Source organism: Anopheles gambiae, chromosome X (genome assembly GCF_943734735.2).
Source record: "Anopheles gambiae chromosome X, idAnoGambNW_F1_1, whole genome shotgun sequence".
NCBI classification, from domain to species: Eukaryota; Metazoa; Arthropoda; class Insecta; order Diptera; family Culicidae; genus Anopheles; species Anopheles gambiae.
In genome coordinates, this window is record NC_064600.1 from 9630737 (window position 1) to 9658353 (window position 27617).

Here is a 27617-nt window from a genome sequence, read left to right on the forward strand (position 1 = left end):
GTGTCTGGCAGCGGCCTGAGCGTGCAGATCGTTACGCCTATTAGAATAAGAAGAAGAGGAATTGAAGACACAAAATATGGACACTCAGACAGAGCACATTAGCCCACTGTGCATTACAGAAGCACACAAAGCGCCGCAGCTGATGGCATGGTGGTGTGGGTGATGAAGCCTGTTAATCGTGTATATGCACACCCACACAGGCACTTCCATACGCCCACCTACACAGTGTGCTAGAAGTGTTGGACGGGTAGAAAGTGTTTCTAAAAAAAAAACAAAAACAACCTAACATCCTCTCCCTTTGCGAAAATTATATGAAAAATTAAAAAAAAAAACGGGATTTCCCCAAACCGCGATTGTCGCACAGGAGATGGCAAAAGTGAGAAGGAGATGGCGATAATAGCTCCATTGCGCTCCAACTCAATTGAAAAATGACGAGCAAATTATCCTCCAAACGCACACCATCACATCACACACACGCATATGCAGTTGTTTTTGTGGGCACATCTTGCCCATTCACACGGTGGGACAACTGTCAAATCGTTTTATCTCTATCATTCGCTCTCCGTCTCGCTCCCAAACTTTCACATGTGCGTACAGCGGGGTGCGTGCGTGCGTGTGTGCGTGAGAGGGATGAGTGCTAAAGGGCGAATGCGGCCGCTGCAACGCGGCTGCTTATCGAAAACAGTAGCAGCCGCAGCAGCAGTCGATCGAGAGCAGCACACAACGCCAGAACGCGGCTGAGGTAAACGGCGCCCTATTTCACGTGATCCGGTGTGTGAGTGGTCGGTCCGGCGGCACGCACAGCAAAACAAACGAAACACGCGAGCGTGCACAACAAAAGCAAGTGAAACACACACGCGTAAATATTGTGCGCAGGGTGTAACAGTGCTCGTGAGGGATGGGGGGATTGTGGCAAAGGGGGGTGGGTGCTTGTGTTGAACAGTGAACCCCATTTCACACACACACACACACACACACACACACACACACATCCACATAAGCCACAGAGCGAATGAGATGTGTTACAGTGGTTCCGTCACTACACAACCACAGAAAAGTGTGATTTGTTAGTTTATTAGTGTCAATGTTGCTTACCAAAACAAAAGCATCCTACCGTTCGGTTTGTTTGTTTATCAAATTTGCGTGTGGATGTGTAGGTGTGTGGGTGTGTGGGTGTGTCTGCAATAGTGGAAATCGGTACAACAACAAAAAAAACAAAAATCAACCTCAAAATCCTTCTGCCCGGCACTTTTCCGGCGATCCGTGGGCTCCCTCTTGCGGGGGACAATCAGATGCTTTGACAGCTGCCCACGAGCCAGTAGTTGGGGTAGGGGGAAGAGACAAACATACATTTAGCCATTAGAAAGCAATTTCGCTCACAGCAGGTAAAAGTGAGACCGTTTTTCTTCTAACGGGTGTGTGGAAGTACACACCGAAAGGGAAATTTGGTCGCAGCACAAGTGCAAATGCGATTTCCGGTTTATCGCTCGCGCGCGCGCGCCCGTGTGTGTGTGTAGGTTGGTTTCCCAAGCAAGGGGGTTTTGTTTACCTGTTGCTTCTGTTGCAGCATGTTGCCCGTCCCGGCGTGTTCTTGGCGAAACCAGCCGCCCATCCGGTGCGGTTGGCCAGGGATCGTCAGACCGAAAGCGCGTTTGAAGAAATTGTGTAAATTTGTTGTGCTGAAGCTAGGGTTTGTCATTACTGGGAAAATTGCATTCCAAAGTGAATTTCGAATATACAAAAGAACGTCATGACAAAGAGAGCGATAGAACGAGAGCAATAGGGAGAGAGAGAGATAGAGATAGAGAGAGATAGAGAGAGATAGAGAGAGATAGAGAGAGATAGAGAGAGATAGAGAGATATAGAGAGATATAGAGAGATATAGAGAGATATAGAGAGATATAGAGAGAGATAGAGAGAGATAGAGAGAGATAGAGAGAGATAGAGAGATAGAGAGATAGAGAGAGATAGAGAGAGACAGAGAGAGACAGAGAGAGACAGAGAGAGACAGAGAGAGAGACAGAGAGAGACAGAGAGAGACAGAGAGAGAGACAGAGAGAGAGACAGAGAGAGAGAGAGAGAGAGAGAGACAGAGAGAGACAGAGAGACAGAGAGAGAGAGAGAAATCGAAAGTTTTTTTTCATTGTTTCGAATCCTTCATTTCTACTTTATTTTTTACACATTTTCGCCAAAAGTGCCTAAGGGCTGAGGATCTGCAAGCAGTTGAGCGGTGGCTGATTTTGGTATTTCAATCAAATAATAAAGGTTTGCTCTGTTTTTTTTAAAGACAATTTCATACATACTCTAATTTGTACAAGCTGCAACTGCTTGTTGTAAAGTCCAATAAGTGCAATTTGACGTCGGCCGATTTTATTGCGAACTATTTATTAGTCGAGCGCCATGAGGCTCCTGTCTGTACTTTGGTTTTGTGCTAGATTTATAATATTCATATTTTCAAATTTATTTCATACACACAACATACATAACAAATCATGCTTTAAGGTTTTAAAACTTCTGTTGAAATATTTTAATCCACGCTCACTCTTACCGCCTTTACTGTTTTGCTATGTCCTCTTATTTTCAACGCCATCGGTTGCAGTTAGTATCCGTTACTTGCCGACCCCTGGCGAGGGATAAAAAATATGCTGCGTGTTGCAAAATTTTATCTGCAATTTGCTGCTGTCCAGTTGTGCCTTTTGCCTTGCGCCTGTTCTCTCTCTCTCTCTCTCTCTCTCTCTCTCTCTCTCTCTCTTTTGCATCTCGTTGTTCTCCAAGAATGTTCTCCGAGGCGAGAACCGATCGCATCATCGCATCGAAATTCAGCAACACCCTAGCGTCTTACAAACATAATTTAATGCATGCACAAACGACCTGGTTCCTACCTCATCCCGGGTGAATCTAGCGTATAGGTGAAACTATTCGCGGAATGCAATGCTGGCCATTAAAAATGTGCCCGGGCGGCGTGGCCGATGTCGTTATTCACACGATTTTATCCCCCTGGTGCACTAATGGAGTCGTGTTTGCGTAATGTTAATTACCCTGTTTTCGACCGTTACTGTTGTGCCCATTGCAATGTAATGCCCTGCAGCTGGGCGCATTTTAGGCGCTACATTTCATTAATATATTATTTGTGGGTGTGTGTTTGTCGTCGAATCTTTTCAAGCCCATCGGGCAAAAGAGAGAGAGAGAGAGAGTGCGTTTTGTTCAAATTGCTTCTAATGAAATGAAATGAAATTAACAAATATCCAACCTCGTCCGGGGTTTTGGTTGGAAATCTAACGATACCAATCAGCACACGATCGAACCAAAAAAGCACCATCTAAAAATAAGAAATTAGTGTAATCAATCACAGGAGCCAATAATTCACACGTTTATTATTAGACGTCGCTCGTCCCAGAGCTCGCGACACCCAATTTAATCGATTATCTTTGATAATCTTTCAACACACACACGGGCATACACACTGTTTGCTGTCGAGGCCTTGGGGTGTGTTAATTTGATTTGCCATGCCATTTCCATGTGCGTAAGATTTTTCGTGGATCGCTGGTATGGTGTGGCTCCTCTGCAACGGCCCTTGCCCGAGCTCCTGTGTGTGTGTGTGTGTGTGTGTTTGTGTGTGTGTATGCATGTGTTTTGCTTGCTTTTTTCCTTCCTTTTCTGTACATCCGTGGGGCGTTACCGTCCATCGGATGGTTCGTTTGCTCTTGTTTCCATGCGCCTTCTTGTGCGGGGACCCGGCACGTGTGGGGAAGGCAGTGGCAAGGTTAAGCCCGAGGGGGGGGGGGGGGGATCTATTTACGGGGCGAGAGACGCAACCCAACCAACCCACCGGCACACGGGGACTATCGGGCCAGGATATTCGCGTCGCTTCGACACCAGACTAGACCATACCTGTTGCTTTCGGGCGCACGAGAAAGCGAGAAAGAAAGCGAGGTTTGTGGGGGGGGGGACAAAATGTTGATGTGCCTGCTCTGTGTACCGACCGTTTCGCATTTTTCCTGCTCTCTGTACAGCACAACTTAGACTCAATAGATTGTTTGTTTTTTTCCAATTGCATGCCCACCACTACTCATCGGTGCAGAAAGTGAGAAAGAAAGCAGCCGAACAGAATCTCATTGACTGCCGTGAGCTGCGGGAACCGCCGGAACCACCGGAGAATGAGCTGCCCGCTGCAACAGTAACGCATTGGGTAAGTTTCTTTTGAAGCTAGCCTCTAGCAGCACTGTGGGTGTGTGGCCCCTTGCCGGTAGGGCGCTCTCAACTCTCAAACAGTACGTCTGGGAACCCGCCCAACAATCAACTCCTCAATCGCGCTCGCGCTCTCTGCGTCAATCTCCTATCAACCGAACGGCAATGTCAAGACTTGTGCTAAAAAAAAAAAACGAGCAGCAAAATCAAAGTAAAACCCCAGCCGAATTAAGCGTCGGTACATGTGGGGCTAAACAAAACATTCCCACTCCCCTGGAGTGCATTCGTCGGCTAAGGGCTGATGTCGGCATTTCGCTAGAGTGTTTCGTTCGATTTGTGTATGAGCAACAGCCACATCTCATGCGTTAAATTCTTTGATGGTAACGCTTACTGGAGCAAGAGAGTTTTTTTTTTGCTACAGCATGCACATCTGTGAATACATCTTAAATATGATTATTTTTGATCCGGAATAAATTTTATCGATTTTTTTTCTTTCAATTTTAAGTATCACTGTAGATAAAATATGTAGTTTTGAATTTAATGTTTCAACGGACTCTTCAAAAAGAAACACCTGTTGCTACAGTACGCTTGTAAGCAGCATTCGATTCGCATGGCTGAGTAGTGCTGTGGTTAAGCCGGCGGTTGTAATACACCACAGATCCATTGGTTCAAATCCACCATGCTGCTTGGGAGGGAAGTTTTTTAATCCGTACAATTTTAAGTCGCTAATGTGTTTCGACATCCTCTCCCTACACAACGTGTTTCTGTGCTATCAAGAAAGAAAAGTAGAATATATATGTGAGTGTGTTTTTTAAACCTCTCTGCAATCAAAAAACTCCACCAAAAAAACCTGCAACTACAACCAACCGCGCGCGGGCGCTCCATATCCTCCCAAAAACAAACCCACAACATTCACCATAATCAGAACAATATTAGCTGGAAGTGTGTGTGTCCTTCCGTCGTGTGGTTGTTAATAAGTTCCAAAATATTAATTCACCTTCCAAAACACAACACAGACAGACAGAGGACGACGAAAGATTGACAAACACACATATGGATGCGGCGGCAAACAAACGTGGCCGGGGCAAGGGCACGCGCTCGACGGGACGAACAGTGGCCGCCGCCGTTGCCGTTGGTGGTGGTGCTGCTGCTAACTCCGGGACAAACTCACCCATCGTCGTCTCCCCGTCGGTGGTAACGCTGGAGCGACGTTCGACCTTACCAATACCGAGTATTACTGGCAACAGCAGCAGCACGGTCCTCGGTAAGTTAACCTTTTTTTTTACACCAAGTCCTCTTCTCGTAGCAAAATGTAGGGTAGCTATAATCCTAGTCCTGTGTCTTTCCCGCCCCAGGAGTGGCAGCCAACAACGCGACCGCCACTGCCTCCACCGCCACCACCACCACCGCCAGCGCGCCTAGCATACAGCGCAAGCTGCTGCGGCTGGCCGGCAAACGGCACACGGGCAAAGGGGTCAGTCTCGGTGCGACGACCAGCAAGCTGGCCTGCAGCAGCCGCACGCATCTCGTGCGGAAGGCGCTGCCCGTGTCGGGCGCGGTGGTCGGCAGCGTGGCCGACCGGTTGCATCACCGGCACGGCGGTGTCGTACCGCCCATCATCAGCACGGCGACGGCGAACCGGAACAGTGCGAACGAGGCCAAGCTCGGCAAGCACCACCATCCGCTGCCGCACCAGCAGAACGGGTACGTGGCGGCGGCGGGCAGCAGCTACGCCCCGATCGTGCCGTACGGGCCGCCCGGTTTGCTGGACGGAGCGGAGACCCATCAAGCGGGTGTTGCGGCTGTCGCCGCCAGTACAAGGTAGGTGCGGTATTGCTAGGTCGTACTTACTTCCCCTAATGATAACACGACCCCATGCGGGAAGAAGCGTCCATTGACGTGTTTGAGCATGTGCATGTGGAAGGCGGAAGACGACACCTGTGCTGCGTGAATCAGATCACCAGATGGGTGGATGATTTCAGCTCGACGAAGATTGACGCACTCTCGGGCTCGGGCCCTGCAGTTCCATTCCTGCACGAGCAGTGCGAGCAGGCCTGGTCAGCGACGTCCTCCGTCACTTTTCGGACGAGCATTTTCGGTGGGTAGTTGTCTAAACAGACGCGCGCGATCTTATCGGTGCGGTCTCTTGGTGTACCTCCCTGGCGATAAGGCGGGTTGTGCGCTCGGAACAGATGTCTTTAGCAATCTTCAGCGCACCAGATATACATTCCTTTCGTTTTCGCTCTCTCTCTCTCGCTCTATCTCGCGGATGTCATAAGCGAAGACACATATGGCGTAAGCGCCCTGGCGTGTACAAAACAAAGGTGCCTCCGGGTTCCACAATTGAGTTGGGCGATAAGAAAAAAAAGATGCGATACCCGGGACGGGAATGGAACTCGGTGGTGTGGAGGGACACCACACACACACACACATACACATATGTAGCGGGCTGCTGGAAGAAAACATTTGTGATAGCTTCGAACGCACAGAAGGGAAAAGGCCTATTTGGACATCTCTTGGTGTCTTGTTTAGTGATGGGCCATACGACTACACACTCTACGGGGTCGATTCAGACCCGTTGGGTGTATGTGTGTGTGTGTGTGCAACTTAAAGTCCTCTAAAGTAGTTAAACATTTGCGTATTGGAATCGTACATGATTTGCAGGTGACTGACTACAGAGAGCCTACCGAACTCGTATGAACCCGTTCAAGGTTGAGATAAGAGGTAGAAAGAATACGTCACGCTTTGCAGTGAGTTGAATCAAAGCATTCGAGTGGCTAATAGAGAACCAGACATCAAGAGCATGTGGGAGTTAAAGAAGAGTCTAATGAACCGTAAAGCCAAAACTCTTCGTGCTAAGTTGAAGCTTCTTTTTCGATTTTAGTGATCTTGTTCGGACTAACCTACTCCTATTATACATTAAATCCTACAAAAACTTTTGAACTCATAATAACCTGCTCTAACTCCAATTTGAGAAGAGCGTTTACACAACTATCAGTGAGTTGAAATATGAAACGTAAACGTACCAGGAATATGAATCGTAAACTCACTCTTTTTCGGTTCAGTTCGCTCTGAGTGAGGTCGGAGGTTTGTCAAGAGTTTTGGGAGTGAGTTTTAATTACATACGAATGAGTCACTAGCAGAGCGGGAGTGGATGAGGTCCGTAGAAACAAAAACAATCCAAAGAGTCATTTTAAACTCTCGACGACTCCGATTCGACAGGTTTCGCCCATCACTTCGCTCACGTTCCCAGTTCCAATAGTGGTTGGAATAGTGTGTCCCCCTCCCCCAGGCAGCCAGACGATGACGACAGCAATGTGTGTACTATTTATTCATACACGATTTAGTGTCTTATCGACCCCGGGCAGTGAGTTGATGATGAATCAATAATTTATTCACTCTGCCGAAGGTGCGATAGACACCGATGCCGGAGACAAGCTTCGTCAGGAATTCCCTCGTGACGAAGCTTGCGCACACACACACACACACGCTTGGTCTAGAATGGCGGTAACCCCTTGTTACCTGCGCACCTGCACTGGTTGCAGTCGGTGACGTCGCCAGACTGGCGCCTACTTCAATGCTATTTCCTGCTGCCGCTTGGGTGACTCGGTTAGTAGTGGGCGCGCAGAAGCCGGCTGACATGCAGTACCTACCCTGGTACCGTGTACAAGAAGCTGTGCGGATTTCCCGTGCTTGCCTGCGGGGTTTTTTCCTTCTTCGTCCGATTCGCCGAACTGCTCGCTTGCAACCCTGGAAGGGAATCTCGGATATCCAAAACCAAATCCCAACGGACGGGATGGAAGGCAAGAGAAGGCCCGATAATAATGAAGCGCTGCAGTTCCAGCTAATGTCAGACTCGGCGTGCTATCCTATCATTGACAGTGGGCGGTGTGTACATCAGCGAAAGCATAAGTGCACCTGTTCGCGTGCAAAAAAAAAAAAACGGGCGGAGAAGTCAGTCCGTACGTGATTTATAGGGCACTCGTTGGGTCCGTTGTTTCCAGGGTGGTGCTCGACAGTCCCAGACAGTACCCGGGCAATCAGTCCTCCCAACCGCCGAGCCGAGATGATTCACCCGGTTCGGGGCCCGTATCTTGCGGTATTTGCGCCCAGATTATGGAAGTAATTTATCAGCACCGAGGCTCAGAACAAATCCGAGGTGTTGGGCATTTTGTTCGAGCATCCGAGCGACTCTTCTGCGAAAATCTAGTAGCAACCTGGGGTGTTCCTTTGACCCCACGGTTTCCCTGGTGGAGTAGGGCGGAGCATCCTCCACTTCAGTCGGTCGTGCGCTTTGCAGTGCACTTCCGTCCTCGCGTCTCTCACACTTCGTCCAATCGGCTGCCCGGTCCAGATGGGTGATCTCGGACATTCGTCGTCACCAGCCGAGACATCGGCACAATCGTGACTCGACAAAACAACACCCCCGGCAAACAGGGAGGAACGATAGAACGTGAGCAGTGCTGTAGATGCCTTCCGCCACAGAGAATTAGCGAGTGAGAGAGAGAGAGAGAGAGAGAGAGAGAGAGAGAGAGAGAGAGAGAGAGAGAGAGAGAGAGAGCACGAGACGCCGTAGTTTGAAGGTGTAGTTCGTGGTCGTCGGTCCCACGATGGGCGAGTGATAGTGGAGCGTTGCTGCCGGGACAAGATCGATTAGTACATCTTGGAGGGGATAGCTTCTCGTCTTTTTGATCTCCGGCCCGGGCGCTCGGACCTGTCAGTCTTGTTTACGCCGCCCGACCGTCAACAGCGCGGCACTACACTTCCGCGCGATCGGCGATCTCCGGTAGTACGCAGCGACGTCAAGATCGTTGCATTTGAGAGGGCGCACGCGCCCGTCTTCAACACGAATGCACAAGTGGACAAGCAGGAACAGGAATTGGATTGCCTGAGGGCCTCTTTCTGCTGGGACATTTCGGGTTTGTAGTAAAACTCAAAGTCCTCCCGTTTGGAGTGTAGACAACAAAGATGCCTCGGGCGTTACGGTGTGCAAACCTGTGCAAACTCCAGCTCTATACTGAAACGAAGCGTGTGTAGTGTAACACTGTTATTGTAGCCTCTTTTTGCATTTGGTAAGAAGTCAGTGTTTTGGAGTGTTTGAAACAAGTGCGTTTTGGAAGTTGGCCGGTGCCAGAAGTTGCTTGCTACAGGCGACGAGCGAGTACGCGAGGCACCAATCAACCGCTTTGTTTCCCGACTGGAGGTGGAAGACGGGCGACGAAGAAGTAAAGGTAAATATACTCATCAGCCGTGTCAGGTTTTTGCCTTCTGATCGTGTAGAAACGCGCCCACCCGTGCGCACTTGCGCGATGCGCCCGAGCAAGGTCACTCTCGGTACCACATGTTGCAGCAGGGGCAGGGGGGGGGGGAGCGGGGGAGTGAATACATTTTTGGCAACGTCCACCAACGCTACACGGGGCGTCTCTTACGACGACGGTTGATGCAATGCAATATCTATTTCCAGTCCGCAAGCGCGCCCTTGGGATCACTGCAGTGTAGTCCTCCCAGCGCGTTAGCACTGTCGGCCCAAGTTTAGGCCCTTCCAAGTATTACGACTCCGAGTTGGGAGAGTTTTATGGCAGGGCATCGGTCGTTATTGTTGCGTTTGCCAAATCGGCCCAACAGCACCGTTCGGGCGTGCGACACGCTCTGCGGTACTTGTTTTGTGCACACAACGCGCGCCACACTGTTGTTCCCCTCGCCGGAGTGAGGTCTTGCTGACACTGTCCGCGTTTACGCGGCTCGGTGCAGGAATCCGGTACCGCTCACCGGCGCGCGATGTGTTGATCGAGTTTCTAGAGCATGTCTAGAAGTTCGATACATACCGCAACCTCCCGCATCCCCCCCTCCGCGGGTGCGTTTTGCACGAAGATATCGCGCGGCCGGGCGCACGAGCGCATCGCATCGGTCCCCTTGGCGCGGTGTTGAATATTTATTTACGATTTCAAAACGCTCTCCACCATAAAGCGTACGGTTTGAGGAAGTGGTGCATGGCCCCCAAAGGCACCACATTGCCGCCACCACAACGGGTTTTGCAAAATTCTGAATGAGATAGATCTTGGCTGATTTTCTCAGAATGATTAACGGCGACTTAATTGCGGTCGCGACCGAGACACGCACAGCAAAAACCCGGTTTCTCCCACATCGGTGTGTATGTGTGTATGTGTTGGGATTTGTATAACGCGTCTGGCGTACATGAGGCGCACCGAGTCATTACATGCGATGTAACTATCACTCGACCTTCCCGCCCGCCCAGCACCAGGCTGTGGATGGTCCATCCCTTCTTCCCTTCTAAACAATTTCATTGGGTGGTGGTGGTGGACGGTGACGACTGGACACGCGTCCATTCAATGTAATAAGCATTGGAGCACGGGCGGGGTTTGGTTTGTCGCGCACGGGCTTTGCATGTTGGATGCGTTTTCGGATTCGACAGCAACATATGCAAACCGCCGTCCTCTAGGGCTTTCCAATTTCTCCTTTTCTTTTCGGTTTACCTTCACCTTTACCACAGTTCGTCTGCAGGTGCGTGTGTCGCCTAGGGCGCTTTCGTTTTTGCTTGCTTTGGCGCAGCGGTACGCAGCGACGGTACTGCACTGGCCTTATTGTGTGTGTTTATTATTTTTTTTAATGTACGCTGTACTGCAACAATTTGGTAGGGCCGTAAATTGATGCTATCATATAAAGACGCAATCATATCGCAGCGGCAGCGCACTAATCTGGCCTGCGTGCTCGATCGTTTACGGAACCGGATGAGCTAAAAATAACGCCTGTACAGTGGTGCACAAAACGTTCGCAATTGGGAATCACAAACGTTTCAAACGATAATTAAATAAATAACATTAAGGTTGTTTTACCCATCTAATTAATCATCAGTCAAATCAAATCAATATTAATTTTTATATTCTCATAACGAGTTTAATCCGTTCCAATGACCCATTCGTTAAGCAAAAAGCTCGTTATGTGGGAGGCTCTCTTTCACAAAATTTGTATTAAAAGTGAAATTATTGGTTCCAGGCCAAGAATAGTGTAGGTATATGGGGATTATATGCATCACAACCATACGGAACACCTCCAAGGGGCAACAGTATTCTCGGTACAGTATTCTTCAATTCTCAGTACCGAAATTCTCGTCTTCAAGAGCAAGTAAATCTAGAATGCATGCAAGAACATATCTATCAATATACCTCACAGTTGTGAAACAAACGATTCCTAGGGAGGTACACTACACACTAAAATCCACATTCTGTCCACTTCCACTTCCACTATCTGATCTGAAAAGACTTATCTGGACCTAGAGTGATTGCGTCCATGGCCCAACCCAGCAATTTTTAGCATTTTTGTATGTTTTCTTGAATTTGGACTGACAGCAGGTGTGAATGTGTCACCTCTCTTACACTTTACCTTCACACTCTTATACTTGCCTCTTTTGAGAAAAGGTTGATATTTAACGATTCTTAGCATTGAAACACTCGGAATGATCACGATTTCTTATCGGAAACAAAAATGAAATTGCTCGTTATGCGAGATTTTACTCGTTAAGAGGGGTATTCGTAGATCATTTAGATTTGCTCGTTATGCGAAAAATTCATTATAAGGGGTACGCGATATGAATGGGTTCCACTGTACATAGATTTACCTTTTTTTTATTCAGGAGGAATGGTCCGAAAAGGACGTATTTATTTTTACCTTATTTCACTTTAAATTGTGCATTCTGACGACACAACTATTGGTACCAAGTTTCTGTACTTAATCGGTAATGACGGTAATGAACGGTGGTAATCGGTAGTCACGGATAATTATTTTTACGCGATCTTTTCAACCGTATGTTTCAATGCTATCCGGCCACTAGTTACGTGTAGCTGCTTGTTGCACAGTATCCTGCCACATTCTGGAACTATTTATTTTGAACATTCTCGTTGCTATTTGGCATCTTGATCCTTAAAAACACAAGCACAAGGGCTTGCTTTCAACCCTTTCAAAAGTTCCACAAACCATCAAAGATTCTAAATGGTAAACCGACCAGCCCGAAACATTCGTTCCAGGCTCTTTTAAAATAGATTTTACCCAAGCATTTACTATTATTGTTTGAGTCGCAGTTGAAAACGCTTGCAGATGGTTTTCCAATCGTATTTTAAGTTTTCTCGTTCTAACGGCGTATAACCCCGTGTGTGTCCAAGTGCACGATGGACGATATATTTGTGTGCATTGATTGTTTCCCATCTGTGCACGATAGGGTACACGCTCATGGTCAGGACAAGCTGCCAAAAAATGTACTAGCATGTGGTGTTTGTTTTATTATTAAGAGAAGAGTTTCTGAGACTCGACTGTGGATGCACTTGGACGCTGTTGAATGTTACACTACTTTCATATGTCGTTTGTTTTTGTTGGCCAATGTTATTTCTCGAGGAATCGTGAGCAGTTTATTCACTTTGAAGGATTTTGAAGGTATTATTGTCTCTTCACATTTCTCATTCCAAACACGTTACAGGCTTGCCATGAATAATTATGAGGTGATTTTCATCCATGTAAATTACTATAAGCACAAGATCTTTCTTCGGTTCATTGTAGATTTGAACGCATAATGGGCGTCTCGTTAAGCCATGCATTGAATGGCTGCACCACGTGGCTAGTCTCGAAGCAGATATGTTAATTGAGCATATAAATGATAAATGGCTAAATGTGCTAAAATTTGTCAAAATAAATCTGTAAAACTGTAACACAAGACTTATTGATAGTATTTGCAATTGTTTTGTCCCACACCGTTCGTAATATATCTATCGACTCCCTCGGTTCTCCACAGAATGGTTGCCACGTCCGTGTCTCCGCTGTCGCCGCAGACCCTATCGCCCTCGACCGGATCCTCCTCGCCGTCCACGATCTCGCCGGGCGTGTCGCTTGCCGCCTCCCCGCTGGCCAGCTGCACCGGCCGGCAGAATGCACCGGCCGGGGGAGGTGCGCGCACGGCCAACAGCAACAGGGGGGCAACCGCATCGTCCGTACCGTTCCGGATGGCGCCCGGCACCGACGGTAGCTTCTCGGTCGCGGGCGTCCCGCCCGCCCTCATCAGCTCGCGCGACGGCAAGATACAGCTGCAGATAGTGACGCAGCCGGAGCAGCAGCACCGGGCTCGCTACCAGACGGAGGGGTCGCGCGGCGCGGTGAAGGACCGCAGCGGCAACGGCTTTCCGGTGGTGCGGCTGGTCGGCTACAACAAACCGGCCGCGCTGCTGGTGTACATCGGGTCGGACGTGGGCCGGCCGACGCCGCACATCTTCTACCAGGCGTGCAAGGTGTCGGGCAAAAACTCGACCCCGTGCGTGGAGCGCATCCTGGAGGGCACCAAGTACATCGAGGTGCAGCTGAAGCCGGAAAACAACATGACCGTCACGTGCGACTGCGTGGGCATACTGAAGGAGCGGAACGTCGACGTGGAGTACCGGTTTCCCGACCAGACGGCGTCCCGCACGAAGAAAAAGTCCACCCGCTGCCGGATGGTGTTCCGCACCACCATTACCGGGGAGGACGGGGCGACCGAGACGCTGCAGGTGTCGTCGCATCAAATTATCTGCAGTGAGTATAGGCGGGCGAGCCGTGTAACTTGGGGCGATAGAATCACTACTGTAACATGTTCAATTCCCATCTGCCCTAAACAGCGCAACCACCGGGCGTGCCGGAAATACTGAAAAAATCCCTCATCTCCTGCCCGGTCGAGGGCGGTCTGGAGCTGTTCATCATAGGCAAAAACTTCCTCAAGGATACGCGCGTCGTCTTCCATCGGCCGAAGGCGGTGCCCGCACACTCGGCATTTACGCGCACGGCAGCTGCCGGTGCGGCCTGGGAGCATGCGGTCGCTCCCGACAAGGAGCATTTGAATCAGGTAGGTCGGGATGGGCCTGAACAGTTTGATTCAGCTTCAACTCTTTCATCTTTCGTGCCGTGGGAATTGCTTCACAAACGGATGGGTCCCAAGTTGGCACGAGCGAAGAGTGGAAATTAGCTGAATGGGGGGGAAAGTCCAGTGGTTGAATTCAGTGCTGCAAAATGTCACTGTCATTGTCATAAACAATTCTGTCTGAAACAAAATCCATGTCAGCGTCATGTACTTGTACATGTCATTGTGAAAATCAAAGGTGATGATCAGTTGGTGTGACCAATACATGCTTGGTGACATTTTAGCAACCAACGCTTGGTCAGTCACTATGTCATGGTTTTTTTTACTGTGATCAGTTCTGCAAAATGTGACTCATATAGTCATGACAAATTCTGGCTGAAACAAAATCATGTATCTACGGTTATGATCACGGGTGAGACTCAAACAGTTGGTGCGATCATCACAGGCTTGGTAACATCTTGTGCAACTCTTGGTCAGTCACTTGGTCGCGACATTTTCAGTCGGTGATCATCACGATAGTCATGGGAGATATGTGTGGCGTACCGAAAATGTCACGACCAAGTGAGTGACCAAGAGCTGGGTGTTACAAAAAATGTCATCAAGCATGTGATTGGTCCACCAACTGTTTGAGTCTCATCTCTGATCATCTCAGTTGTGTACGTGAGCTGATTTGAGCTTCGTTTCAGTCATGAGTGTTGGTGACTGAAACAGTGACAGTTGGCAGCACTGTTCACAGCGAGAAATAGTCATGATTATGCTGGCAACGGCATTAAGCTCAGCTTGTCAGTCAGAGACTCACGCACTCGGTTCTCGCGCTCGGCACATCATGACGCACTTTCATTGAGTGTCAGCAATGAACATGTTCATTGTTTTCGGTGGTGATCGTCACGTGATGCTCATGACATTTTCCCTGCACTGGTTCTCGAAGAGTGCTTTAACTCTTCGCTTCGGCAAGCAGCAGCTCACTCACTGTGGATTTATCATCCCTCTTAGAGAGTGTGCTCAAACCAAATCATTGTAACTCACACTCACTCGCAATTAACTCACGCAAGTTCTAATATATTGTTGTTTTCCGTTTCGCCCACCTCTCGCCAATCTGCCAGGTTCATCTCATCTGCAAGGTGCCACCGTACGAGCGGCAGGACATTACCGAGCCGGTCACGATCAAGCTGTACATCCTGTCCAGCGGCAAGAAGAGCGAAACGCATGACTTTATCTACACGCCGAAAGGTGAGCATACGGCGCTCAGTGCCGCGACCACGGTGGCTACCATCCCGGGGCGCCGCAACCGTTTAGGTACGGCCGTTGGCCAGCAGCAGCAGCAGCAGCAGCAGCCGCCGCAACACCAGCAACAGCAGCCGCCACCAACGTCGCACAACTATTTTAGCGAGCTGGCCGGCCTCGGCAACAATGGGGCCGGGGTGCAGAACGGTGGCAACGTTACCGCCGTGCCGAACGTTGACGGTGCTGCGCTGGCCAATGCGATCAATGCGATCGCGGCCACGGCCGCCGGCATGGGCGAGCTGCCCGGCCCGAACGGAGCTGCTGGCGGTCGCTTTGTCTGCAACGGCAACCGGACGGAAGGTATACTACTACTACTACTGCTACTACTGGGTTGCCTGTCGGCGGCACCGCGTCGGTTGGTGGTGGTGGGATGAAGTGGTAGTGCTACGGGTATGGGAGGCAGGGAGGGACATTAGCTGTGTGCTGGATTGTTTGGCAGGGGCAGCTCTGCATCGTTCGCCGAACAATCCCGGCAGAATATTTTAACAACAACATTTTAAAACGCATCCTAACCCTAATCCTAAGCGCACGCGGAAGCGATTTGTGAGCCTTGAATGGGGGTGGTAGGAACTGTTCAAGCCCATTGGTGCAAACTACGCCTCGGTGAAGGTAAAAAGAGGATGCAATCACTACGTTTTGACAACCCTGTTTAGTTTTTGTTTACCTTCCTTACCTTGTTCTGTTCGTTTTGATCGTCTTAGATGCTCTCTTTCTTACTCTCTGTAAACAAAACTAGACGGAATGTTCGGATTTAGTAGTCGTGGATGAAGGCCTTTATGCTAAGCTTTGCATCTTTGGTTGGTTTTCCGTGTACAAATGGGCCACGACTCGCCCTTGCTCCAGTAGTAGTTGTTGGTCATATATTTCTACAGGGTGTGTCCGTTATGAGTATTGTTAGCTTGATTTTTGGCGATGTTATTAGTTTACGGATCACTCCCTTAGCGCGCAGTAGCACTGCTGCGAGTAGCTTTAGTAGTGCGTTGCCATTTAGCCAAAATCGTCTGTTTTATCGTTCGCTTAGTAGGATTTTAGAAACATCAGCCTAGACTGATTTACCTTTTGTTTTGCTTACAAACCATACGATATGATTTAGTCATCTAAAAATACGACAAAACAACTAGAAAACACACACACACACACACGCATACACAAACATATCGTGTTGACTGTGGAGGGTTGGACGCTGGATCGTGTGTTAGTATGTGTGTGTATCGGTGTAGTTCGTCATTATAATTTGCCATGTGTTTCGTAGTAGTGTTGTTAGTGTCGTTGTCGTAGCGCCAATAATGTACGGCTCTCTCGCGGTTTGCGATTGCTTGCTAGCTTCTTTGCAAGAATGCGTTTTGGATGAAGCATATTCCATTAGTCTCGTATCGCTATTAAGTATCTAGAGACACGGTTTAAGCGTTTAGTTTCCTACATCTCGATAAAGACTTTTCATTGTACTTGTCCTGCTCTCTTCTGTGTCCTTTTCGGGCGTTCCCTTTCCAGCAGCCGTGTCGCCGTTCGACGAGCCGGCGAACGTGCACGCCAGCCGGCCAATGTTTCTGCGCACCTCGACGCCGCTCGAGATCGAGGCGAAGGGCATGATGCCGCCGCCGATCAACGTGCTGCCGACCGGAAGTATTATCCCGCCCCAGTGCCACCCGGGCGTGCTGTCGCTGCCCTCGCCCAACCAGCCGATCCAGCCGGCGGTGGACGTGTTCAAGCCGGAGCTGGTCGAGCCGGAGTGCAGCCGCAGCCACATGGCGGACGAGGAGTCGCTCGACCAGTTCGCGGTGAAGGCTTCGCTGGCCCGGTTCGGTGCGTCGGTCGAGAACTCGCTGGACGGCATCCTGTTCGCGCCGGTCCCGGCCGAGCCGAGCATACTGTACCGGCGGCGCAGCGTCCGGCAGCCGAGCATGGAGATGGAAGACAGCTGCTCGAACATGTCGCTGCTGGCGAACGACAGCCGCATGATGGACCTACCGAGCGCTGGCGGTGCAGCGGCAGCAGCAGCTGCCGGCGGTGGTGGTAGTAGCGGGGGTGGGTCGCTGTCGATCGGGTCGCACTTCGACACGGTGATGAACATTGCCACGCTGACGTCCTTCTGCGGCAGCCTGCCGGTGGCACCGATGGAAACGAACTACATGGGCGGGGAGCCGCTGGGCACGGCCAAGCCGCCGCCCCTGCCGGTCGACTGCGACATCAAGAGCATCATCAAAACGGAGCCGCAGACGCCGCACGCCTCGACGACGCCGGTCAACATGCAGCTGGACCAGTTGCTGGCAGCTTCCGGCGTGTGCAGCGACGCGATTGCCACGCAGATCGAGGCGGAATGTTTGCTGCAGCAGCAACAGCAGCAGCAGCAGCAACAACAACAGCAGCAGCAACAACAGCAGCAGCAGGAACAGCAACAACAGCAACAACAACAACAACAGCAACAACAGCAGCAGCAACAACAGCAGCAGCAACAACAGCAGCAGCAACAGCAGCAACAACAACAGCAGCAGCAGCAGCAGCAACAACAACAGCAGCAACAACAACAACAACAACAACAACAGCAGCAGCAGCAACAGCAGCAGGAACAACACCAGCAACAACAGCAACAGCAGCAGCAGCAACAACAACAACTCCATCAACAAACTCAACAACAGCAACAACAACAATTGCAGCAGCAACAACAACAACTGCATCAACAAACTCAACAACAACAGCAACAACAACAACAGCTGCAGCAACAGCATCAACAAACTCAACAACAACAGCAGCAACAACTGCAGCAGCAAACACTGTTAGAGCTGTCGAGTATGGCCACTGTTGGCGATGCTGCAGCCGTACAGAGCATGCTGCAGCAGCAGGATGTGCTACTTCCGCCAACCACCGTCACCGGCAGCCCAACAACATCGATAATGCAGCAACAGCAACAACAGCAAGAGCAACATCAACAACAACTGCAACAGCAGCAGCAACAATTGCAACAACATCAGCAGCATCAGTTGCAACAACAACAACAGCAACAACAACAGCATCAATTGCAACAACTACAACAACAGCAACTCCAACAACAACAACTGCAGCAACAACAGCAGCAACAACAATTGCAACAACAACAACAACAACTACAGCAACAGCAGCAGCAGCAACAACAACAACTGCATCAACAGCAACAACAACAACAACGGTTGCAGCAGCAAGAACAGCAACTACACCATCACTTGCAACAGCTGCAACAGCAGCATGAACAGCAGCAGCAGCAGCAACAACAACAACAGGTGTTGGCGGAAAAAATGGACGTCGGTATGGTCGGCGGACCGGTGGCCGTGTGCGACGCCCTGCTCATGGACACCCAGCTCCCAACCCAGCAGCCGATGGACACCTCGGCACCGCTGCCGATCGCCTCCCCACCCACGGTGGTCGGCACGCTGGGCGTGGTGCAGCTGGGCGGGCGCGGTGTCGTCGGCAACGGGGTGCCGCCGGAGGTACCGGTAACGGTGGTGCAGCCGGTCAGCGCCGTGCCGGCGGTCGGTGTGGCCCGCCCGCTCGAGGTGGTCGTCGAACCGGCCATACCGATGGACTCGATCGGGCTCCATCCGTCCCAGGAGTCGCTGGCGGAGGAGTCGCGCGCCCTCGCGTCGGAGCTGACCGCCATGACCGAGACCGAGCTGATGAACTACATCTGCCCGAGCGCGTTCGATGCCGGTAGGTAGCTGGCGAGGCATGTCCGCCCACTGTTTTGTGCGGTTTTGCTAACTTTCCCTTTGCTTCTTTTGTTTTGTAGTGTAACGCCCAACTATCATGCACCGGCAGCAGTGGCCACCAAGGAGTTAGGAATAAAAAAAATCAAAAGTAGGACAACAGCCGCGCATCTAGAGCTCTAGCGGCGGGAGTGTAGATGTCAAGCAGCGCGTTTTGCATATACCAAACCGTTTACGTTTAAGAGTGTAGTTTGTACAATCCATGCTTCATGGAGAGAGAGAGAGAGAGAGAGAAATGTTTTACTCGCGAGACAAACCTACCGCTCCAGCAGCAGTTACAGATAAAGTTATTCTAGTAGTAGTTACTCTCCAACGCCAAAACACGGGCACAGCGCAATTCTCCTGCGCGAAATCCAATGCGGACGCTACAAGCGCTCCGAGGCACGCCTTGACCGGGGCTTTTCGGTTCGGTTTCTGCCGCAACCGGTTACGGTCGCAACCTAGTTGCGCAGTTCCTAGCGGCGGCCGATCGTCCGCTGTGGGCAGAGGGAAGGTGGCCACATGTGTACGCGTACCAATCTTATGTTTTTTTTGCCATATTTAGTTCTCTCTGGTCGCGATGCACCGCGGGAAGAGCGCGCGGAATACAACAGTATATTAGCACACACCTACTACATGCCATACATGAGGATTGTTTGCGGAAAGCAGGTGGTAGAATGGGACAGTGGGACACGTAGTACGTGCAATGCGCAATGCATGGAAATAACAAAAAACGCACAAGTATTTTTCACCATTCTAGTGAAACCACGCACATTGTAGGCTCACATTCATTTTCAAACTAGTTGTACTCCATTTTATTCCTAATAACTAAACTCGTACACACACACACACACACACAGCACCGTTTCACTAACGTGCACATAAAACAGCCCTACGCATTTGCTTCAAACGTAAACATACACACTAGCACTCACTTAGCGGTAAAGAGAGAGAGAGAGAGAGCCACAAAGAGGAGAACCGAGCAAAAGCAGCACGGGCCACTACAAAATTCGCCCGCAAAGCTAGGAAAGATGACAGAGGGACTAGGGCTTAAGGAGCATAATAAAAGTAACGAAACTCACCAGCCCCCAACAAGGGCCGGGTAAAGCAAAACCAAAGGTACGCAAAACCACTTCACTGTGGACCGATAGGGCAGAGGGTAGAGCGGGCGCACAGAATGGTAATGAACAACACTTAACTGTTGCAACAATATGGCTGTTAATAGTTATGCTTAGTTTTTACAACGCTGGTTTAAGACACCCGCCGCATCGAATAGGGTACGCGTGCGGCCGTCCCGCGGCCGGGGTACGGGCAGCGTTCAGTAGCCAAAAAAACGGGCGAGTGTTTTTCGCTTGGCGTGGCGCCTGTCACACTTCCGTTGCTCATACAGTTACGTTAACTTTGACGTTTAAATTCGGCCGTTAGTAGGATGCAATAGAAGAAGAAAGGGCAAGGGGGCGCGGGGGGGGGGAGGGGAATTATATTGTTAAACATTTAACATTAATACGCTAAGGGACCGTTGCTTTAGGGGCGACCTTTCGTTTTCTGCTCTAGTGATGATTTGTGTTTCCAAAACAAAACAAAAAAAACCCAAATCTGCCATATTCAGCTCAGTGAAATGGAATGTTAGCGTAGGCGAAGGAGAGTTGTGCAATTTGGGATAGCCGTACCGAAACATACAGGAGGCTTTTACGTGTTCGGGAGCGCGAAACAAAAAACCCCCTTTAATACAGGACAGCAACAGGCGAACAACGAACATGAATCAGGCGCGGAAAACCGGAATGCGAATGAGATAGATTAGACAAAACCTGCAGACTGCCATGAGCCACTTTTTTGTTGTGTCGCGTAAGATTGTAGCGTAATAGCCGTGGCAGCCAAGGGGCAAGCCAGTTTGCCCCACATTAAGTCAAACCGTCAAGTTAGTAAGCAGCAACAGTAGCACGTGCGCTAGCAGCGTCTGTAGGGTAAAAGATTTTATTTTCCAGTTGTTCTGTGTTTGCTATTATTGGGAGGAAAAGTGCACTGGTCCCGTAATTGTAATTGTAAGCATTTAAAAAAAAAAAACGGATCGCAAGCTAACAAAGCATCGATCGTATAGCAGGAAAGCAACTATTGCCCGATTAACACCGGGCCGACTGGGTGCCAAGGTTTACTACACACTACACAACTGAAATGACTGACTCGAGGCACACGCGCAGCATGCAATCAATGGGTGCGGTAGGGGCACAGACACAGATCAAAGAAAGCGAACCTTAGTGATGCAACACACCTCAACTAGTAACACACAAAATAGCATACAAAGCAGTGTAACAGTTTAGCTTCTTTGTGCTGCTTTAGTTCTCTTGGTTAAGTTAGAAAGGTTTAATCGTTAGTTTCGTTAGGTTTAAAGTCAAGACAACAAAATCAAACAAAACTCTCAAACATTGTTTTTAGCAAGTATCCAAAGTGTGCTATTTGTTATGTTTTTTTTGTGTATTTTTTTTAATAAGGATAGATTAGGAAGCACCGAAACGAGTTTAATGTCTCTGTCTCGAACACAAAGGCCGTTGCCGTGGCGTTGATTAGCTGGAAACACCTAATGGCAGATAGGTGCCAATCGAGTTTCTGGTCAGGCTATTTCATCACAACAGTCGTTAGCTATGTATGTTACAGGTTATGCAGGGAGGTTGTGGGAGAACATGAGGACTGGTGTTGGCTGGAATTAGAAGAAGAAAAAAAAACAACCAGAAATGTAGAGCACAAGTTTAAGAAAAAAAAAACTAAAACGATACATAACAAACAATCAAACAAACAAACAGGAACACAGCAACAGAGGAACTGACTTTACAAATCAAATCTAAAGAATAACCGTTTTTGTCGCGCTGTCTAAAAAAGAAACAGAAAAGTTTACTCTACGAATACGAACCTTTTACAATCTTCCCCATGTCTTTTGCGATCTAGACGTGTTTTACGATGTTTCGGTCAGGTCTGCGAATCGGGCCGTACTCCTTTTCGATGCTTCTCCCCAAACATCTCGGAACATCCTGTTCTGCTGCATGTATTAGACGGTAAAATAGTTAAACTAAGTGTACGAACCGGGGAGCTTCAGCACTTCCCGGGGGGAAAACAACTGTGCGGAACGGAGCGCAAAGCGCAGCGGACGCTTTGGGAGCAGCCATCGGGCCCGGTCCAGTCCATACGTATCAAACAAACAATTCTTACTGTTACTGTTTACAATAAAGATTTATTTTGTTATTTTTTTTTCAACTATCTATTATATCCAACGAAACATACGGTGTTGTTCTAAATGTTCTAATAATTAGCAGTAGACGAAACGAGTCTTGGCGGCGCAGGCGCGTCCCCAAGTCAACTAACCAACGAACCATCTAAAAAACTAGATATGAATAGTGTGATGATGATTGTCTTAAGCTACGTGATATTTAAACTCTCAGTGAGACACGACAAATATTTCACCTGAACGAATCTTTGACAATCGAATCTATGATGGCAGATGTAGGGGAAAATTTTTGATTCCCAAGAATGTAAGAATCTCAGCAGAGTTGCTGTTCACGTTTGTGACATCAGCGACATGTCACAGGAAATCTAGTCGGTATTAGTGTTGGGTAAATTTGATTCAGATTAATGAATCTGTATGAATTTTTGAAATGATCCAATGAGTCTGGAGCTAGGTTAGAATGATTCACGAATCTCAATGATTCAAGAACATCGAAATATTAATGAATTTAGAATTATTAATGAATCTCGAAAGATTCACGAATCTTTAAGGATTTATGAATCTCAAGGGCCTCAAATATCTCCCAAGATTCATAGAGCTTGAACTTCTTCTTATAGTTCTTCTTGACGTAACAACCTACGTGGTCATGCCAGCCTATACAGGATTCTAAGACTTCTTGGCAAGAAACACGCACCCGGATAGTTTGTTTTGCTACGGGTAAACGTCCCATGCGAAGCTTTAACGCACGACGAGCATGGTATTAAGGGCGAGTTTACCAATGCACCATGGGAAGGCGTAAATTCAATGTTTAGAAGAAAACAAATGAATAAATCCATCAATCTTTGAAGGATCATGAATCTTTGAATAATAATCAGTCTTTATAGATCCTTGGAGATTCACGGATCTTTAGGAAATTCGATTCGAGTTTCGAATAACTCATCACTGAAGATTCACATGAATAAATCTTAAAGAAAGATTCATAAAACCCAGCATGCCAATTGAATCAGACGAGTTGAGAAGTTTCTTGAAGATCAGATGCTTGAAGAATCGTCAACCATCTGACATCCTTTGGAAGTTCATTAATTGTTAAAGATAGCTCTGCCAGATGAGGTTGTAGCTGTTCTTGATGCTTCAAGGATCTATGGGATTATTTTTCTGAAGTTCTTGAATCGTTGAAGATTCATAACTCTTTCACAACGCAATGAAACCTTCTAGACTCGTGGAATCGCTTATCGGAGAACCGAATTCTTTAATTCATTTCAAAGATTCATTCTGCTCTTTGAATCTGAAGCAGTTTGTACCCAACAAAGAGTTTGGAGAGATAGAGAGTGAGAGAAAATGGGAGATTAAACTACAAAACTGGTTGCGATGACAGGAGCGTATGGGGACGGGAACGGGCGATACTACAGACGAGCGGTTTGTAACGTTAGTGAGAGAGATTTCGGTATCACCCTTGCCTCGTTGCCATTTTCCACGCTAGCTGGCCCCTTCTCCTGCTGCGTGCCTGTGGGAAGAATCAAAAGCGAAATAAGAAATCCATGCAAATGCTACGCACTGTGCGCGCGAATAACACGTACGTTTCGATGGGTCGCGGCGGCGCCCGAACAGCATCCGCTCCAGGCCAATGATCGGCGACTCGAACAGCAGCGTCCAGAGCAGGGCAAGCGTGAGCGTGAACCCGATGTCGCCCCAGAACTGGTACACGGCGAGCAGGTCGGTGAAGTAGTACGGTAGCCGCGTCGTGCCCGCCATCATCAGCTGGATTGGGAGGTGGAGCAGATAGATCGCGTACGAGAGGCGCCCGAGCGGCTGCCAGACGGTGGCCCCGAGCAGCCGATCGACCGGACCACCGTACCCGTTGACGCACGCGAACACCACCCACCCGACGGCGGTCGCCCAGCACACCCGGCTGAGCGACTCGTAGATGGCGTCGACGGCCTGCGGCAGCCGCTCGTAGTCCGGCTGCTGGATCGGGTGGTCGGCGAACAGGACGGCGAGCATGGCGGTGGCGGCCAGGGCCCACCCGAGCCCGACCGACCACCGGGGCAGCGGGACGTAGTGTTTGCGGGTGCGCTGCAGCACGTAGCCGAAGCAGACGCCTACCAGCCAGGCGCCGGCGCGCGTATGCGTCGGGTAGTAGGTGTAGACGTGCCGCAGCCGCTCCTCGTCCACCGCCAGAAAGGACAGGCGCAGATGGTGCACGAAGAACAGCACCAGCACGGCCACCATGGAGGCGACGGTGAGGGCGACGATCGCGGCAAGGACGCGGCGGCCCCAGCGCCACAGCGGGTACACGATGAAGGGTGACACTAGGTACAGCTGCATGTCCACCGACAGGTACCAGGTGTGGCCGAGGCACACCTCCTGCGGGTTGACGTAGTTCTGCACGTACAGCAGGGCCGACCACCAGTAGCGGCGGCACGGGTCCTCCGACATGGTCATCGCACCGTCCCAGAACGGGCCAGAGCCGGCGTGCCGCATCAGGGTGGCGGCGAACAGTACGATCGCGGCCAGCGCCGGCGTTAGCCGCAGATAGCGGTGCAGATACATGACGGGCAGGTTGAGCCGACCGTGCCGGTCCAGTGCGTTCAGTATGCTCCAGCAGGTGAGCAGCCCGCTCAGCAGGAAGAAGGTGTCGACCGACACAGTGGACGCTACGACCAGCACGCTATGGTACGACTCGAGCCACTGCAAGAATAACGCAACGATGAGATGAGTGGTGGACAGGTCAAGACAGACAGGTCAACCGACTTACCGACAGGATAACGTGCGAGTTGTAGAGCGGCTGCATGCCGATGCGCACGTAGTTGTGGCTGAACACGACCCACACCATCGAGATGACGCGTATGCCGTGGATGCAGTCGATCGTGCTGGACTTGACCGTCGTGTCCGTCGGGTTGCGCCGGCTCGTCGCTAGCAGCTTCCGGCCATTTCGGTACAGGGAAAACATGGCCAGATTGGGGTGCGGCGTATGGCGCCGGCAGAGCGTCACCGCTTCGTACAGTGTGCTCGCTGCCGCCAGTAGCAGTACTGTGCCGAAGACTCCACTGTGTGTCGAAGTGTTAGTTCTCAGTTGTTGAAGAGGAGCCAGGCTTGAGGACGATACTTACATTGCAGCCCACTGGGCGGGTCCGAGTGCCGGAGCTACCTCGTTACAGGTCAGCTGCACCGGTGGAAGGTTAGGTACGATACGCGTGAGAAACTGCTGGAACTGTTCGGCGGAGCAGGCGGCTGGGATGCATACGCCGAGGTGGGCGGCCAACGGGCCACCTGAAGTGCCTGGCATGATGCGCTGGGCCGGTGGTGATGGACGTTTGGAAGGAACCAGACCGGTGAGTGGTACGGTCAGGAAGCAGTAGCGGCCTCTTAGAGTGTCCGTCGCAGGCGATCCGCCATAGTCGTGCCGCAGGTCGATGCATTCATCGTAGTGTCCCAGCTCGTACAGGTTTCCCGCGAAGATACCGGCCGGCCATTTGCCCCATGAGTCCAGCACTGGGGTGGGATAGGGTTGTCACAGTGATTTGATTAGGTTTACATTGAAAGTGCTAGGCGGTGAAAGAATACCGAAAATCCCCAAAGTGCCCAAAGTCTTCCAAAACCCATATTAGATGATCCCAGAAGCTGCAGATGACTGAGATATTGGTCCTAGAGGTCTGACAATATAATTCTAATCAATAGTAATTAGGGAAATGAGTCAACTGTGACTCAATGTGTCCACACATCGAAGATGCATCGCTTTTCGGTGCGTTCGATCAGATAATCTGCTAATAACGCCAATGTTCTTGAAAATTGTAGATAAAAACCATCCCTAAAAACTTGTACACATCCTGCAGAGCTAGCTAGAAATATGAGACCTAAGCCTCTGATATAGTGATCATCCTGTGCCTGTGGACATCTTACAAACTCAGCCGCGGTGTTGTGTTCTACATCCCCTTAAGAACTGTACAATTCTGTGGAGATACTGTGGACATAATCTTGAGAAAATGGGTCTATAGGATCCCAACTTAACATCCATCTAAATGGCATTCATTGAAGTAGATAATGGGAAACTACACACTGAGAAGATGTTTCTAGAAGCAATAGAGCCTTTGCCTTTGATCTTCCGAGCAAATCTGATGTCAACTGCGAATGCTTCGTAAAACGTGCGGCCACGTTTAGTGCCTCGAACCAATCGAAGTTGGTAGTAGCAATCCAGTAGAGATTAGCAGTGCTTAAGACTGCAATAAAAGGAATACTTTCCCCCTCTCTCCCAGTAGCACCTAATGCAGCCCGGTCAGGCACTTGTTGTGCGATAAACCGCCCGCGCACGCTTTATTTCGATGATAGTTTCTTTAATCAAAGCAATGACGCATTACTAGACCACTTTCGCTTCCACTTAGGTGCTGTGCATTGATCCCGCACAGTGTGTAGACACACATTCGATCCTTAAACCAACGTTCCTCGGCCTAATCCCGTTCGTCTTCGCGCCGATAAGAACCTCAAGCAGCACTTAATACCATCTTTTTTTAATAACACCTTCGTCACCCACTATTGGACACACCTGACACACCCCAACCCCCTACACTAATGGTGCGCTTTGTAAGTATGTATCTTAAAGCTCTGCGACACGACACGATTTGCTTACATTTCACTGCCCAAAACTCTTTCGCCTGCACGCCGGCAACCAGCGCCAGCAGCTCGCGGTCACACGGCGTCCCCGTGGGCAGCTGGCGCGTCAAGTTCGCTGATTGTAGTGCGTTTACGATGCCGTCGAAATCGATTGATGGATGTGGATTGGCAAGCGCGAGCACGTATGGTAGCACACCACCGAACAACAGCCAAACCAACCGGCGCAACATGGCTTGACGGGTTTGAAGCGTGCGCGCGACACTGACGGATCGGAATGAGGGGACAGTGCGATTAGTCCGCTGGTTTTATACTTGGCCGTCCCTGTGTGGTCGCAGATGCGATGGTGATGTTTTACTGGCCGCATTGCAATGGGTACTTGATCCGCGTTCTGGTTTTTAAAGTACAGACAGACGCACAGACACACACACACACACATATATACGGTCGAAGATACCTCTGGTTTGTGTTTCGAGAGGTTTTCGAACCGAAGATAACCATCCCCTCCCTTTTCCCACTAGCTGTAGCAGGATGACTGTGTGCATCTTCCACGGTTCCGTAAATAGTGGACACTTTGACTCACAGGATAACAAACACGTTGAAATAGATTCGTACGCAAGCAGCTTCGTACTGCTAGAGGACAAGGGATACCAACGAGTTGTTGCGCAACTGGTCAGGCTCTTATCAGACATATTGGAAGCTCCTGAGGTAGTTCGTT

The 27617-nt window shown here is 49.8% G+C and overlaps 2 protein-coding genes across 9 annotated transcripts; one reads left to right on the forward strand and one right to left on the reverse strand.

Annotated features, from left to right (window-relative positions):
- Positions 1 to 162: 162 nt before the first annotated feature.
- LOC11176031 (nuclear factor of activated T-cells 5) lies at positions 163 to 22348 on the forward strand. Of its 8 annotated transcripts, none has more exons than XM_061656930.1 (9): positions 163 to 742; positions 4082 to 4189; positions 5209 to 5452; positions 5544 to 6009; positions 12989 to 13758; positions 13842 to 14065; positions 15184 to 15664; positions 16856 to 19045; positions 19125 to 22348. In XM_061656930.1, the coding sequence occupies exons 3-9, from the start codon at positions 5242 to 5244 to the stop codon at positions 19127 to 19129; spliced, it is 4347 nt and encodes a 1448-aa protein (XP_061512914.1). In that variant the 5' UTR covers positions 163 to 742; positions 4082 to 4189; positions 5209 to 5241; the 3' UTR covers positions 19130 to 22348. The 8 variants fall into 8 exon arrangements, with proteins under 8 accessions (XP_061512914.1, XP_061512901.1, XP_061512922.1 ...); XM_061656917.1 differs by having other exon boundaries at positions 164 to 742; positions 5205 to 5452; XM_061656938.1 differs by having other exon boundaries at positions 165 to 742; positions 5205 to 5452; positions 16859 to 19045.
- LOC1271705 (nose resistant to fluoxetine protein 6) lies at positions 22284 to 27243 on the reverse strand. Its single transcript, XM_310550.6, has 5 exons — positions 26919 to 27243; positions 25405 to 25786; positions 25050 to 25341; positions 23872 to 24982; positions 22284 to 23798 (listed from the first exon to the last, which is right to left on the reverse strand). The coding sequence occupies exons 1-5, from the start codon at positions 27130 to 27132 to the stop codon at positions 23698 to 23700; spliced, it is 2100 nt and encodes a 699-aa protein (XP_310550.6). The 5' UTR covers positions 27133 to 27243; the 3' UTR covers positions 22284 to 23697.
- Positions 27244 to 27617: the final 374 nt, after the last annotated feature.

What these genes read in the sequence shown, in the direction of transcription:
- LOC1271705 (XM_310550.6), bottom strand. Translation starts at nt 27,132, where the DNA reads ATGTTGCGCCGGTTGGTTTGGCTGTTGTTCGGTGGTGTGCTACCATAC. An exon ending in ACTCGCACGTTATCCTGTCG is followed by an intron (nt 24,983 to 25,049) that starts GTAAGTCGGTTG and finishes TTATTCTTGCAG; the next exon opens with TGGCTCGAGTCGTACCATAG. An exon ending in CCGCCGCGACCCATCGAAAC is followed by an intron (nt 23,799 to 23,871) that starts GTACGTGTTATT and finishes TTCTTCCCACAG; the next exon opens with GCACGCAGCAGGAGAAGGGG.
- LOC11176031 (XM_061656930.1), top strand. Translation starts at nt 5,242, where the DNA reads ATGGATGCGGCGGCAAACAAACGTGGCCGGGGCAAGGGCACGCGCTCG. An exon ending in GCTGTCGCCGCCAGTACAAG is followed by an intron (nt 6,010 to 12,988) that starts GTAGGTGCGGTA and finishes GGTTCTCCACAG; the next exon opens with AATGGTTGCCACGTCCGTGT. An exon ending in CAACGGCAACCGGACGGAAG is followed by an intron (nt 15,665 to 16,855) that starts GTATACTACTAC and finishes TTCCCTTTCCAG; the next exon opens with CAGCCGTGTCGCCGTTCGAC.